This window comes from Mobula birostris, chromosome 11 (genome assembly GCF_030028105.1).
Source record: "Mobula birostris isolate sMobBir1 chromosome 11, sMobBir1.hap1, whole genome shotgun sequence".
NCBI lineage: Eukaryota > Metazoa > Chordata > Chondrichthyes > Myliobatiformes > Myliobatidae > Mobula > Mobula birostris.
The window spans coordinates 102457092-102470799 of NC_092380.1; the positions used below are offsets into that span (position 1 = coordinate 102457092).

General features: G+C 43.8%; 1 protein-coding gene across 1 annotated transcript in view; it reads right to left on the minus strand.

The window, feature by feature from the left end:
- Positions 1–13438, minus strand: part of LOC140205566 (apoptosis regulator BAX) — a 32955-nt gene extending 19517 nt beyond the window's left edge. The window contains exons 1-3 of the mRNA XM_072273188.1: positions 13262–13438; positions 3229–3277; positions 1635–1796 (exon numbers count right to left, since the gene is read on the minus strand). Coding sequence (XP_072129289.1) covers positions 1635–1796; positions 3229–3277; positions 13262–13322 — 272 coding nt within the window. The 5' untranslated portion in view covers positions 13323–13438. The remainder of the gene's footprint in view (positions 1–1634; positions 1797–3228; positions 3278–13261) is intronic.
- Positions 13439–13708: the final 270 nt, after the last annotated feature.

Here is a 13708-nt window from a genome sequence, read left to right on the forward strand (position 1 = left end):
CTGCCCTGTGAAATAACCTCTGGCTGTCCACTTGACCAATGCCTCGTCTGATCTTGTACACCTCTATGAAGTCACCAAATTCCAAAGAGGCATGGGTTAGGGTTGGTAAGCAGTGGGAATGCTGTGTTGGCACTGGAGCAGAGCGAGATTTGTGTGCTGCTCAATGCAATCTTCATTCATTTGGTTTCAAAGTTGAAAGTAAATTCAGTATCAAAGTACGTTTAGTCACCATGTAGAACCCCAAGATTCATTTTCTTGCAGGTATACTCAAGAAATCCATAATGGAATAATAACCATAATAGAATCAATGAAAGACCATTTGTTTTTTGTTCAGACAACAAACTGTGCAAATACAAAAAGAAAGAAATAATAACAAATAAATAAGCAATAAGTATCGAGATGATGTAATGAAGAGTCCTTGAAAGCGAGTCCCTTGTTTATGGGAACATAACAATGATGGGGCAAGTGAGGTTGAGTGAAGTTATCCCCTTTGGTTCAAGAGCCTCATTGTTGAGGGGTGATAACTGTTCCTGGACCTGGAGATGTGGGTCCTGAGGCTCTTGTACCTTCCTTCTGATGGCAGCAGTGAGAGGAAATAATGTCCTGGGTTGTGGGTGTCCCTGATGATAGATGCTGCTTTCCTGCCTCAATGCTTTGTGCTGAATCTTTGCAAACTCCTAATGAAGTAGAGGGGCTGCCATGCTTTCTTTGTAATTGCACTTACATGCTAGGCCCAGGGCAGATCCTCTAAATTAATAACACCAATAAATTTAAAGCTACTGACCCTCTCCACCTTTCATCCTCCGATGATGAGTGGCTCATGGATGTCTGGCTTCCTCCTCCTCAGATCAATAATCAGCTCCTTGGTCTTGTTAGCACTGAGTGAGAGGTTGTAGTTCTGGCACCACTCAGCCAGATAGTCAATCTCCCTCCTGCACGCTGATTCGTTCCACAACAGTGATGTCATCAGCAAACTTCAAAATGGCTTTGGAGCTGTGCTTAGCCACACAGTCATAAGTGTAAGGCGAGTAGAGCAGGGAGCTAAACACACAGCCTTTTGGTGCACCTCTGCTGACGAGATCGTGGAGGAGAGGCTGTTGCCAATCCGAACTGACAGAGGTCTGCAAGTGAGGAAATCTAGGATTCAATTGCACAAGGCGATATTGAGGCCAACAGCTTGGAGCTTATTGATTACTTCTGAGGGGATGATGGTATTGAATGGAGCTGTAGTTGATAAAGAGCATCCTGATGTACATATCTTTGCTGTCCAGATGTTCCAGGGTTAAGTGAAGGGCCAAGGAGATGGCATCTGCTGTGGACCTGTTGCTCCAGTAGGTAAATTGGAGCAGATCAAAGTCACTTCTCTGGCAGGAGTTGATATGTTTCGTCACCAATCTCTCAAAATACTTCATCACTCTGGATAGTGATTGAGGCAGGTTACCTCGTTCTTCTTAGGCATCGGTATAGTGAAAGGTGAGTACCTCAGACTGCCGAAGAGTCACAAAATTACACATTTCCCTGTATGTTTCAATGCACATGTAACAAATAAAGCTAATCTTATCTTTAAAAACATGTTAAGTCGGTTACTACCAAGCAATAAAGTAAAAGCTTATGTCTACATTGCTGTTACTTACTGTTGAAGTTCAGTATTTTTGTTCAACTCATCCCCAATCTTCTTTAAGCTTTTACATATCTCCTTAATGCCAGGCTCATTAATCTCACTCTCGACCCCTCCAACATCCTCTGGGCTTAGCTGCACTTCTGGATTCTCTTCCTGAATTGTCTCCAGAACAAACCTGCACAAAAATTTAAAAAAAAAAATGAGCGAGGTGTTCTGTAAAACTCTAACACCCCTTTGGTATGCATGATGTCCCATTTTTTTCATCCTCCTGTATTACTGCAGTAGCTATTTTGAAGAACAATGGGAAGTCTTACTAGTACAGAGGAGATGTCAGGGGTAAGTTTTTTTACACAGAGAGTGGTGAGTGCGTGGAATGGGCTGCCGGCAGCGGCGGTGGAGGTGGAAACGATAGGGTCTTTTAAGAAACTCCTGGATGGCTCCCTGGAGCTTAGAAAAATAGAGGTCTATGGGTAAAGCCCAGGTAGTTCTAAGGTAAGGACATGTTTGGCACAGCTTTGTAGGCCGTAAGGACCTGTATTGTGCTGTAGGTTTTCTATGTTTCTAGTGCAAGATGCATTTTTGAAATAGTTAATGCTGTATCCCATCGACTCCAAGGTTAAACGTGTTGTGTATTCAGAGATGCTCCTCTGCATACCATCGTTGTAGCACGTGGCTATTTGACTTACTGTCGCCTTCCTGTCAGCTTAAACCAGTCTGGCCATTCTCCTCCAACCTGTTTCATTAACAAGGCATTTGTCACCCACAGAACTGCCACTCACTGGATTTTTTTTTTGCTTTTCACACCATTCTCTACAAATTCTAGGGACTGTTGTGAGTGAAAATCCCTGGAGATCAGCAGATTCTGAGGTACTCAAACCACCCCATCTGGCACCAACAATCATTCTACAATTTGTTTCTTTGGCACCTTCTTTATAAGAAGTATAACAGTAGATACAGCATATTAACACATTTCAACAAGATTCTGAAAGTTTGAGCACGGTAGAACTTTTCTCTTCAGAGCAACAGAGGATGAGAGGCAACTTGATTGAGGTGCATAAGTTTATAAGAGGGACAGCCAGAGTGGACAGGGCAGCAATGCAGTAGACATCCTTTTTAGGGTGAGTGGAGGAAAGATTAGAGGAGATGTCACAGGTAGGTTTTTATTTTACACAGAGTGATAAGTGCCTGGTATGCACTGCCAGGGGTGGTGGTAGAGCCTGATAGATTAGGGACATTTAAGAGACTCTTAGACAGGTACACGGGTGAAAGTGGGTTCTGTAGGTGGGAAGGGCTAGAATGATCATGGAGTAGGTTAGAAGATCGGCAAAACATCATGGGCTGTACTGTTCTATGGTCTAGCATGTTATAACTCCCTCAGCTTGTAAAAACCTCAAGATTTGCATTTTAAAAGAATTAAAGTTGTTGTTCATAGAAGTTATTGATGGTTAAGTCTATGAGGGGATCGACAGATCCAGGACCATTAGTGCTTTTCACTGCATTCTCAGTCTTCCAACAGAAAGCAAGAGCAACCACATTGTTACAGTAATTCTGCTTCATTAACTGATTAGCAAAGAAAATCAAATGGTAAAATAAAACAAGTTACAAACCTTCGCATGATAGCTCCTGATTGTCTGCGTAAAGTTTCATTGTTCGAGCCTGAAAATAAACACATATAAGAACATTGCAATCTCTATAGATAGATGACATGGGTTTATATCACCAGTGGTTATAGGAGTTGAAAACAACTTATGGTGGGATTCCAAGGACAATATGAATATAAATATACCAGGACTCTTTTGTTTTTGTGTTTTATCTTCTATATCCTTTGCTTGTTTTTTTTTGCCGTTAGTGTGATTTTTTTTGCACATGGGGGGGGCGGGTGTTTGATGTTTTCCTTTGTACGGGTTCCAGAGTTTTCGTTGTTTTGTGGCTGTCTGTGGAGAAGATGAATCTCAGGGTTATTTACTGCATACGAACTTTGCTAATATATGTACTTTGAACTTTGAACAATATTCATGGTACAGGATACATCCCCATTTCTGGAGATAGTGTGGTTATTACCCTTAATGAGAATCACATGCATTTGGATGTACAAGGTTCAGTGACACGTTGAAAAGCATCCAGTGAAATTCAACACCACTAATCTTGTGGTAATACAACAATGGATATCGCGCAGTGCTGACTGAAGCAGGGAAGGATATCCCGAGTACATCCATCCCATTCGGCCCCACACACCCCAAACATTCTCTTCTTCCCTTATTCCCAGCAGACAGAAGGTACAAAAGTATGAAAGCACGTCCCAAGGCTGTCATAAGCTATTGAATAGTTCCTTCGTACAATAAGATGGATTCTTGACCTCACAATCTATCTTGTTACGATAAGCAACACACACAAAGTGCTAGGGGAGCTCAGCAAGTCAGGCAGCATCTATGGAAACGAATAAACAGTTGACATTTCCGGTCAAGACCCTTCACCAGGACTGGAAAGGAATGGGGAAGAAGCCAGAATAAGAAGGTTCGGGGGGAGGTGAAGGGGAGAAGTACAAGCTAGAAGGGGATAGGTGAAGCCAGGTAGGTGGGGGAGAGGAGGATGAATTGACTTTTCTTCCATAGATGCTGCCTGAGTTCCTCCAGCATTTTGTGTGTATTGCTCTGTATTTGCAGCATCTGCAGATTCTCTTGTGTTTATACCTCGCAATGATCTTGCACGACATTACCCCATATTCTATAATTATTCTATATTCGGTTATCATTTTACCATACACTATGTCATGGGAAAGCAGTACAGTAGCCTATTGGTTAGTGTAACTAGGGTGCAATTCCTGCCATTGTCTGTAAGGAGTTTATACGTTCTCCCCACGTCTGCATGGGCTTCTTTAAGGTGCCCTGGTTTCCTCCCATAATCCAAAAATATACCGGTTAGGGTTAGTAGGTTGTGGGCGTTACTTTAGTCTGGGAAGCATGGTGACACTTGCAGCTGCCCCCAGCACATATTTGGACCATGTTGGTCATTGGCACAAACAACACATTTCACTGTCGGTTTCAATATTTCAATGTTTAGCTGACAAGTAAAGATAATCTTAATCTGATCAATGCACTGTGCAAGGATTTGATCTATGTGAACAGTATGCACTGCACCTTGGTAACAGGTGACAATAATAAACCAGTTCCGATCAAGTTAATAGAGTTAAAGTGAATCTATTAAATCCTTACTTTTGGAGAGAAATATAAAAAAAAATGTTTCCATGAACCACGTACAATCATCTGTCAGGATCTGCAGTATCTGCCTTATGTACCCAGCAGAGCTGACTATTTGAAGGGAGACCACCTCAACACCAACTGTTTGGCGAAGAAAGCAAAGCAGCGTCTCCACTTCCTGAGGAGACTGAAGTCAGCAAGGCTCCCTCCCACAGTTCTAACCAAATTTTACAGGGACACCATTGAGAGTGTCTCGACCAGCCGCACCACCGTCTGGTATGCGAATTGTTAGGCATCTGACTGCAAGTCCCGCCAGTCCCTGCAGGGACTGTGAGAGGATTATCAGGGTCTCTCTTCCATCCATCTGAGATATCTATCTGGAGTGCTCTGTACACAGGACCCTAGCATTGTCAATTATCTCTCCCATTTGTCCAACAGTCTCTTTGACACTCTACCATCAGACAGGAGGTACCATAGCATGAAGACAAGAACTGCTAGGATGGGAAACAGCTTCTTCCCCAGGCTGTAAGACTGCCAAACTTCCTACCACCACCCAGAGTTCATCATCTATGAAACACCAGGAGCGTTATACTGTTAATTTTTAAACTTGTGTCTCAAATGCACCTTATTACCTGTGGCAATATTACTTTCTGTGTTGCGCGTGTGTAAGTCAGATGAACAGTGTTGTGCACCTTGGTCTGGAGGAATATTGACAAGCAAGAGAAAATCTGCTGATGCTGCAAATCCAAGCAACACACACACACACACACACACACACACACAATGCTGGAGGAACTCAGCAGGTCAGGCAGCATCTGCAGAAAAGAGCAGAGTCCAGGCTGTGCTCTTCTCCACAGATGCTGCCTGACCACCTGAGTTCCTCCAGCATTGTGTGTCTGGAGGAATGTTGTTACGTTTGGCACGTGCATGGTTCAATGACATTAAACTGAACTTGACCTCGAACAGTGATGCCCAGTACTGTCTGCACAGCATTTCAGGCCCATGTCAATGTGATTCTCAAATGTTCTGCTGGCCAATCAATGCAAAGGGGATTAAAAAGAGGGAACAAACAGTGACCGATTGTTAAAGGAAGGCATTGTTCGGAAACATTAACTCCACAGTTGTTGCCTGCCCTGTTGCTGCTTTTTCTGATTGTATTTCTGCTTTCCCCAATGATGTCTAAATCCCAGCAATAAGCGTAACAAAAAGAAAGTCACGTTATTCAAATACTTTCAGAATGTTGGCCAATCGTGCAACCGTTCATGTGTCATGATATGCAACCAGGTCACAATATGCAAAATTAAGATTTTGAATTTTAAAAGAACTTCTGGTTCCAGAAAATACAGTATTTAATGTCATTCTTGATGTCCGCAGGGCAAGAGAGAAGGAAGTGCAAGAACTTACGTCAGTGTGCACTTAGGCCAACATCCATGAGCATGCTCTGAAGAGAAGGTGGAAGGAAGTTGGTGAACGGCATTAGCGAAAAGAACAGAGGCCTACAGCACAGAAACAGGCCCTTCAACCCAATTCATCCAAGATGTCATGGACTCACAGTCATACAGTACTACAGCACATACAGGCCTTTTGGCCCATCTAGTTCATGCTAAACTATTATTCTGTCTCGTCCCATCAGCCCACCCCGAGACCATAGCTCTTTACACTCCTCCCATCCATGTCTCTCCAAGCTAATCCCATTTGCCTAAATTTGGCAGTCAGATGCCCACAGGAGGTTCACCAGGCTGATTCCAGAGATGAGGGGGTTGGACTATGAGGAGAGATTGAGTCGCCTGGGACTGTACTCGCTGGAATTCAGAAGAACGAGAGGAGATCTTACACAAACATATGAAATTATGAAAGGGATAGATAAGATAGATGCAGGAAAGTTGTTTCCACTGTAGGTGAGACTAGGACATAGCCTCAAGGTTTGGGGGAGTAGATTTAGGATAGAGATGTGGAGGAACTGTTTTTTTCCCCAGAGAGTGGAGAATCTGTGGAATTCTCTGCCCAATGAAGCAGTGGAGGCTACCTCAGTAAATACATTTAAGATAAGGTTGGATAGATTTTTGCATAGCAGGGGAATTAAGGGTTATGGGGAAAAGGCAGGTAGGTGGAGATGAGTACATGGCCAGATCAGCCATGATCTTATTGAATGGTGGGCAGACTCGACGGGCCAAATGGCCTATTCCTCCTCCTATTTCTTATGTTCTTGTATCCCTCACTTTCCTCGCAAGGTAGCTGTCTAAATGCCTTTTGAACATTACGGTCGGATCTGCCGCTACCAGTTCCTCTGGCAGCTCGTTTCAAGTGTCCTCCACCCTCTGTGTGGAAATGTTGCCATTCAGCTCTCATTTTTTTTTCAAATCTTCCCCGTCTCACATTAAAAGTATGGCCTCTAGTTTTAGACACCTCTCCTCTGGGGAAAAGACTGTGGTCATTCACTTTATCCATGTTCCTCTCCACTCAGTCACCTGTGCTCCAAAGAAAAATGTTCCAGTCTGTTCAGCTTCCCCCAATAACTCAAGCTCTCCAGTCCTGATAAATTCTCATGAATCTTTTCTGTATCACTTCCAGTCTAATGGCATCCTTCCCACAGCCGGGCAACTAGAACTATTCCAAGGATGGAAAAGAAGCAGAATTAGACCATTTAAACCCAGGGATCTGCTCCACAATTCAGTAAGATTTTGTCCAATCTTTTAATCACACTCCTGTATTAATCCCATATCTCTAGATTCTCTCAAAACTTATAAATTCATTGAGCTCCATTTTGACGAGAATCAGCGATGGCATCTCCACAACGCCATACATGAGGAAATTTCGCATCCCGCTCTAAAATGAGCAAATCCCTGTTTTGAGGCAGCAGCTCTCAATGTTAGACAATCAAGGGGAAGGAAGCATCATCTATGCTTCCTTCCCTGTCAAGCCTCGTTGGGTCCTTGAACAATTCAATGAAGTCACAGCTGGGTATGGCAACTGCTCTGCCCATGACCGCCAGAAATTGCAGAGGGTCATGGACACAGCTCAGCTCATCACAGTAACCGGCCTCCCCTCCGTGGACTCCACCAATGTTTCTGGCCGCCTTGATAAGGCAGCTAGCATATTCAAAGACCCAATCTGAACATTCTCTCCTCTTCCGCCTCCCATCAGATGGAAAGCAGAGAAGTCTGAAGGCATGCTCAAGGACAGCTTCAGCCCCACTGTTATATTTCTAATAAAGCCTCCGTGTACAAGATGGAATCTTGACCTCACGGTCTACCTCATAACTACCTTGCACTTTATTACCTGCCTGCTTGTTTTTTTTGCTGATTTTGCTGTATTTGCTTTCTTGCTGCCATTCTGTTATTGTCGTTGTTTGTGTTGTTCTGTGAACATTTATTTATCTATTGTTTATTGAGATACAGCCCTTCGAGGCACACTGCCCAGCAATCCCCCGATTTAACCCTGGCCTCATCATGGGATAATTTACAATGACCAATTAACCTACCAACCGGTACGTCTTTGCCCTGTGGGAGGAAACCGGAGCGCTTGGAGGAAACCTATGCAGTCACGGGGAGAACGTACACATGCTTTTATGGCAGCAGCAGGAATTGAACCCGGGTCGCTGGCACTGTAAAGCGTTCTGCCAACCACTACCCACCATGCTGCCCCATGGCTGGCACTCTAGGTTGGCATCAGAACGTGTGGCTTCACTTGCAGGCTGCCCCAGCACATCCTCAGGTTACCTTGGTTGTTAATTTAAGTGATGCATTTCAAAGTTCAAAACAAATTTTATTATCAAAGTACATATACAACCCCGAGATTAATTTCTTGTGGGCATACTCAGCAAATCTATAAAATAGTAACTATAACAGGATCAGTGGGAGGTCACCCACCTAGGGCATTGAACAAGAGCACAGAAGACAACAAACTGTGCAAATGCAAATATAGATAACTAGAAAGAAATAGCAAGAACATGAGGTGAAGAGCCCTTGAAAGTGAGTCCACTGGTCGCGGGAATATTTCAACGATGGGGCAAGTGAAGCTGAGTGGAGTTATCCCCTTTTATTCAAGGTTGAGGGGTAGTAACTGTTCTTGAACCTAGTGGTGTGAGTCCCGACGCTCCTGTACCTTCCACCTGATGGCAGCAGCGATTGTGTACACTGTATATTCTTCAATGTACAGTAAATTTTATAAATAAATGAATCTGAATCTGCACGGCACCTTCGCTGTAACTGCAACACCATATTCTGCACCCTGTTATTGGTTTCTACCACCTTGATGAACTGATGCAATGAAATTATCTGTATGGATGGCATGCAGAGTGGGCACGTGGCCTTGGACCAGCGACCTGAAGGTCGTGAGTTCAAGTCCCAGCCGAGGCAACATGTTCTGTCCTTGAGCAAGGCACTTAACCACACATTGCTCTGCGACGACACTGGTGCCAAGCTGTATGGGTCCTAATGCCCTTCCCTTGGACAATATCGGTGTTGTGGAGAGGGGAGACTTGCAGCATGGGCAACTGCTGGTCTTCCACACAACCTTGCCCAGGCCTGAGCCCTGGAGAGTGAAGACTTGCAGATCCATGGTCTCACAAGACTAACGGAAGGCATGCAGAACTAAGTTTTTCACCATACATAAAACGGCCCTTTGGCTCATAATGTTGTGCCAGACCAATTAAATTAGTAATCAAAAGACCAACTAGACTGATCCCTTCTGCCTACACTGTGTCCCTGTCTTCCCATTTCCCTCTCATTCATGTGCCCACACAAACATCTCTTAAAAAAAATTCCCAATCTGTCTGCCTTTTCTGCAATCCCAGGCAGCACATTCCTGACCCATCACTCTCTGTGTCAAACAACTTGTCCCTCATAATCACCTTACATACATGCCCTCTGGGAAAATATTTCAACCTTGGGAAAAGTATACTGTCTGTCTACAGCCTCTCATAGTTTTATGAACCTTGGTACATGTGACAATAAAAACCAAGTTAGCAACGCATCTAATTTTTCTCGACTCAAAAGCATAGTTCATGTTTGAACATTCTCTCTTCAAATGGTAATACCACCATTCCAGTAAGCAATCTGGTAAATGTTGATTGCTCTCCTTCTATCACAAGTACATCCTTCTTAGGGCAAAGAGAATAGGCCTACGCACAATAATTCAGGGCGTGGTGCTGACCAGATCTTTTCGTTATTACAGTCAGTAATGCCAAGGAGTAGGAAGAGCAAAGGTGGCAATTATATTACATGAATATGAAAGTAAAGTGCTTACTGGAACTGAATTTGCATAGTCGCAATTAAATCAGTTCTATTTATCTTGTCACAGGTAGGTAGAGCACTACAGCACAGAAACAGGCCTGGTGAAGGGTCTCAGCCCAAAACGTCTACTCTACAGCACTCCTGTCCATAGATGCTGCCTGGCCTGCTGAGTTTCTCCAGCATTCAATATGTGTTGTTTAGATTTCCAACATCTACAGGTTTTCTTTTGTTTGTCCTTCAACCCATTTAGTCTATGCCAAACTATTATTCTGCCTAGTCCCATTGGCCTACATTGGGACCATATTTCTCCACACGACTGCCATCCATGTAATTATCCAAATTTCTCTGAAGTGTTGAAATTGAGCCTGCCTCAAATTCGAGAGTTGTGTGAGCTGGCACCTCACATAACCTTCTAAGTGAAGAAGTTACCCTTTCACCTTTAACCCATGACCTCTAGTTCTAGTCTCACCCAACCCTAGTGGTAAAAACCTGCTTGTATTCACCGTCATGTACAAAATAATTTGTATACCTCTGTTAAATCTTCCCTCGTTCTCCTACGTTCCAGGGGATAAAAAATTACAAAAGAGAAGGATTGGAACAATTTTACAAACTAAACATCACTGGAAGAGCCAGGATTTATTGCTTACTCCTGATTACCATCTGACCTCATTGGCCAACTGGGCCACTTTCCAGCGCATCTTAAGAGTCAAATCTCCTTGATTGTTCTGTAGTCACACGTAATGAAGGCACTAGAGATAGCAGATGCTGGAAACTGGAGCAGCACACAAAATGCTGGAGGAACTCAGCAGGGTCGGTCAGCAGCTATGGAGAAAAATGGACAGTCGACATTTCAGGTCGAGGCCCTTCAACTAGACTGAGTTTCTCCAGCAGATTGTTTGATGCTCCAGATTCCACCATCCTTTTATCCCATTTTCCTTGGACTGTTACTTTCAATATTCAAGATCCAAAATTGTTTATTGTCATTCTTCAGGGCATGAGTGTAAAGGAGAATGACATGATTGTTACGCCGGATTTGATGCAGCATTAAAAAAAATAACCATTAAAAACGACGACAACACAAAAGCACAATGTACAATACGTGGCTTTATGACTGGTTTAAAACACATCCTGCTTCGCTGAACAGGTTCCAGATCCAAGCATTTCACAGCAGAATCCGTCCATATAGAATTGACCACGTCTATCCCACTGTAATAGAACATAACTTGTATGATACGAAATCTTGACCTCATAATCTACCTCATCATGGCCTTGCACCTTGTTGTCTGCCAAAACACTTTTCCTCCAGAACACTAAATTCTGTTATCGCTTCTCCTCAGTACTAAGTTGATTATCAATCATTTCATCATCTGTATGGACTGCAACATGTTTTTCACTGTACATGTTTATCAGTGCATGTGACAATCATAAACTAATCTACAAAATTGAGCATGAATCTTCACAAGACCATAAAACGAAAGAGCAGAATTAGGCCTTTGGGCCCAGCACGTCTGCTCCACCATTCAATCATGACTAATTTAATTTCCTGCTCAATCCCTTTCTCCTGTCTTTTTATGTCAGTCTTCACCTTGGACAATACCAGCAGTAAATCAGAAAGTTTAGAGTGTCAGAATGGTGCAGTTACTATTACTGAGGAGAAGGTGTTCGGGAAGCTGAAAGGCCTGGTGATAAGTCACCTGGACCAAAGGGACTACACTCTAGGATCCTGAAAGATGTTGCTGAAGAAGATGTGGAGGCATTAGTAGCAATCTTTCAAAAATCATCAACTTCTGGAATGGAGGACAGGAAAATTTCAATTGCCACTTCACACTTTAAGAAGGGAGGGAGGGATAAGGCAGGAAATTATAGGCCAGTTAGTCCGACTTCAAGATGTAAGAGTCAACAGACATTAAGGATGAGATTTCTGGGTACTAGGAGGCACATGATAAAATAGGCTGAAGTCAGTATGGTTTCCTTAAAAAGAAATTTTGCCTGACAATTCTTCTGGAATTTGTTAAGGAATAACATGCAGTATAGACAAAGGAGTGTAGACAAAGGCAGTGAATGTTGTTGACTTGAATTTTTGTCAAAAGACTATAGGGAAAAGGCAGCAGAATGTGGTTGAGAGAGGAAATGAATCAGCCCTGATCCAATGGCAGCGCTATTTGGATGGACTGAATGGCCTTATTCTGCATCAATGTCTTATGATCTTATGGTCCCAGTAACCTCTGAAGCACTTACTAATCAAGAACATATCAACTTCGGCTTTAAAAATACCCAATGATTTGGCCTCCACAGTAGTTAGTTACAACGAATTCCAAAGATGCACCACCCTCTGGATAAAAAAAACTCCTCATATTTGTTCGAAAGGGACGTCCTTCAATCCCAAGGTTGTGCTCTCAGGCTGTAGATTCTCCGACTATTGGAATCACCCTCTCCACCGATACTGTATTCAGACCTTTCAATATTCTATCGGTTTCAATAGGATTCCTCCTCATTTTCCTAAACTTCAGCGAATACAGGCCTACAGCCATCTAACTCTACTCACACATTAACCCTTTCATTCGCGGTATAATTCTTGTTAAACCCTCTCTGGAAGCTCCCGGTGCATAAAAATGCCTCAGCATTATATTCTTGCTGTTGTGTACTCGTCCTCTGGGAATCATTGCTCACAGTGCACTTGACGTCCTTACTACCGACACAAGCTGCAGGTTAGGGAATCCCGCGCGAGGACGCCCAGGTCCCTCTGCAGTCCCAGTTCCCGAATTCGCTCCCCGTTTAGATCTTGTGGGATGTGGAGAGACCGGAACAGACACAGCAAACACACGGTGTAGCCCAGACACCCTAGAAATCTGGATGAAGGGTCTTGGACCCGAAATGCCAACTATCAACTTCTCTTCATGGAGGCTGCCTGCCAGAGTTCCCTCGGCATTTTACCAGTCTAGACCAGGTAAGGGGATTATCCTCGAAGGCCCCAGGCGAACTAGATGTTTACCTCCCAGTTGGTGAAATTAATTAATTCCAACCCTATTTAAATATTGAATTTAAAATTACAGAGATTTACAGATTACCAGCAGCTAGGAGTCTCAGACATTTGACCCAGTACAGTGGGGTTCCCGGTAACTCTGCTTCATTGCAGAGAGACGGCGGGCTGGCACCGGCAGCAGCCCATACAAGATCTACCCCGTGTCTTGCCCACTGGATTCACTCACCGGGACCCGGCGCTTCCCTCCGATTGTCCCCACTGCCGGACGTCCCATTGAAGCTGGCCATGGTCCGAGCGCGACGGCTTAACACCAGGAAGCTTCACAAATAACAACTCCTTCCGTGCTGGTCTCTGCGTGAGATCACTTCTCACGTCACCGTACCGAAGGGAAATTTTCACTCTCCGTCCAAACTTAAACTTCGGTAACTCCTGGCCCACCCCACCCCGCCTTCCATTGGCTGCCGGCTCAGGGTTGGGCACCAGCCTCCCCCGTTTCATTGGCTCACAGAACTGTCAATCAGCAAGCTCTCAAGTCAAGTCCCAACAAGTCAGAGAAAAAAAACTTGATGTCCAGTTTTTCCAACTGTGCGCGCTCTTCTACACACTGGAAACGAAGAAAATTCAAGATTACTGCGATATATATAAAAAAAATTACAGGGAGGAATAGGTCCTG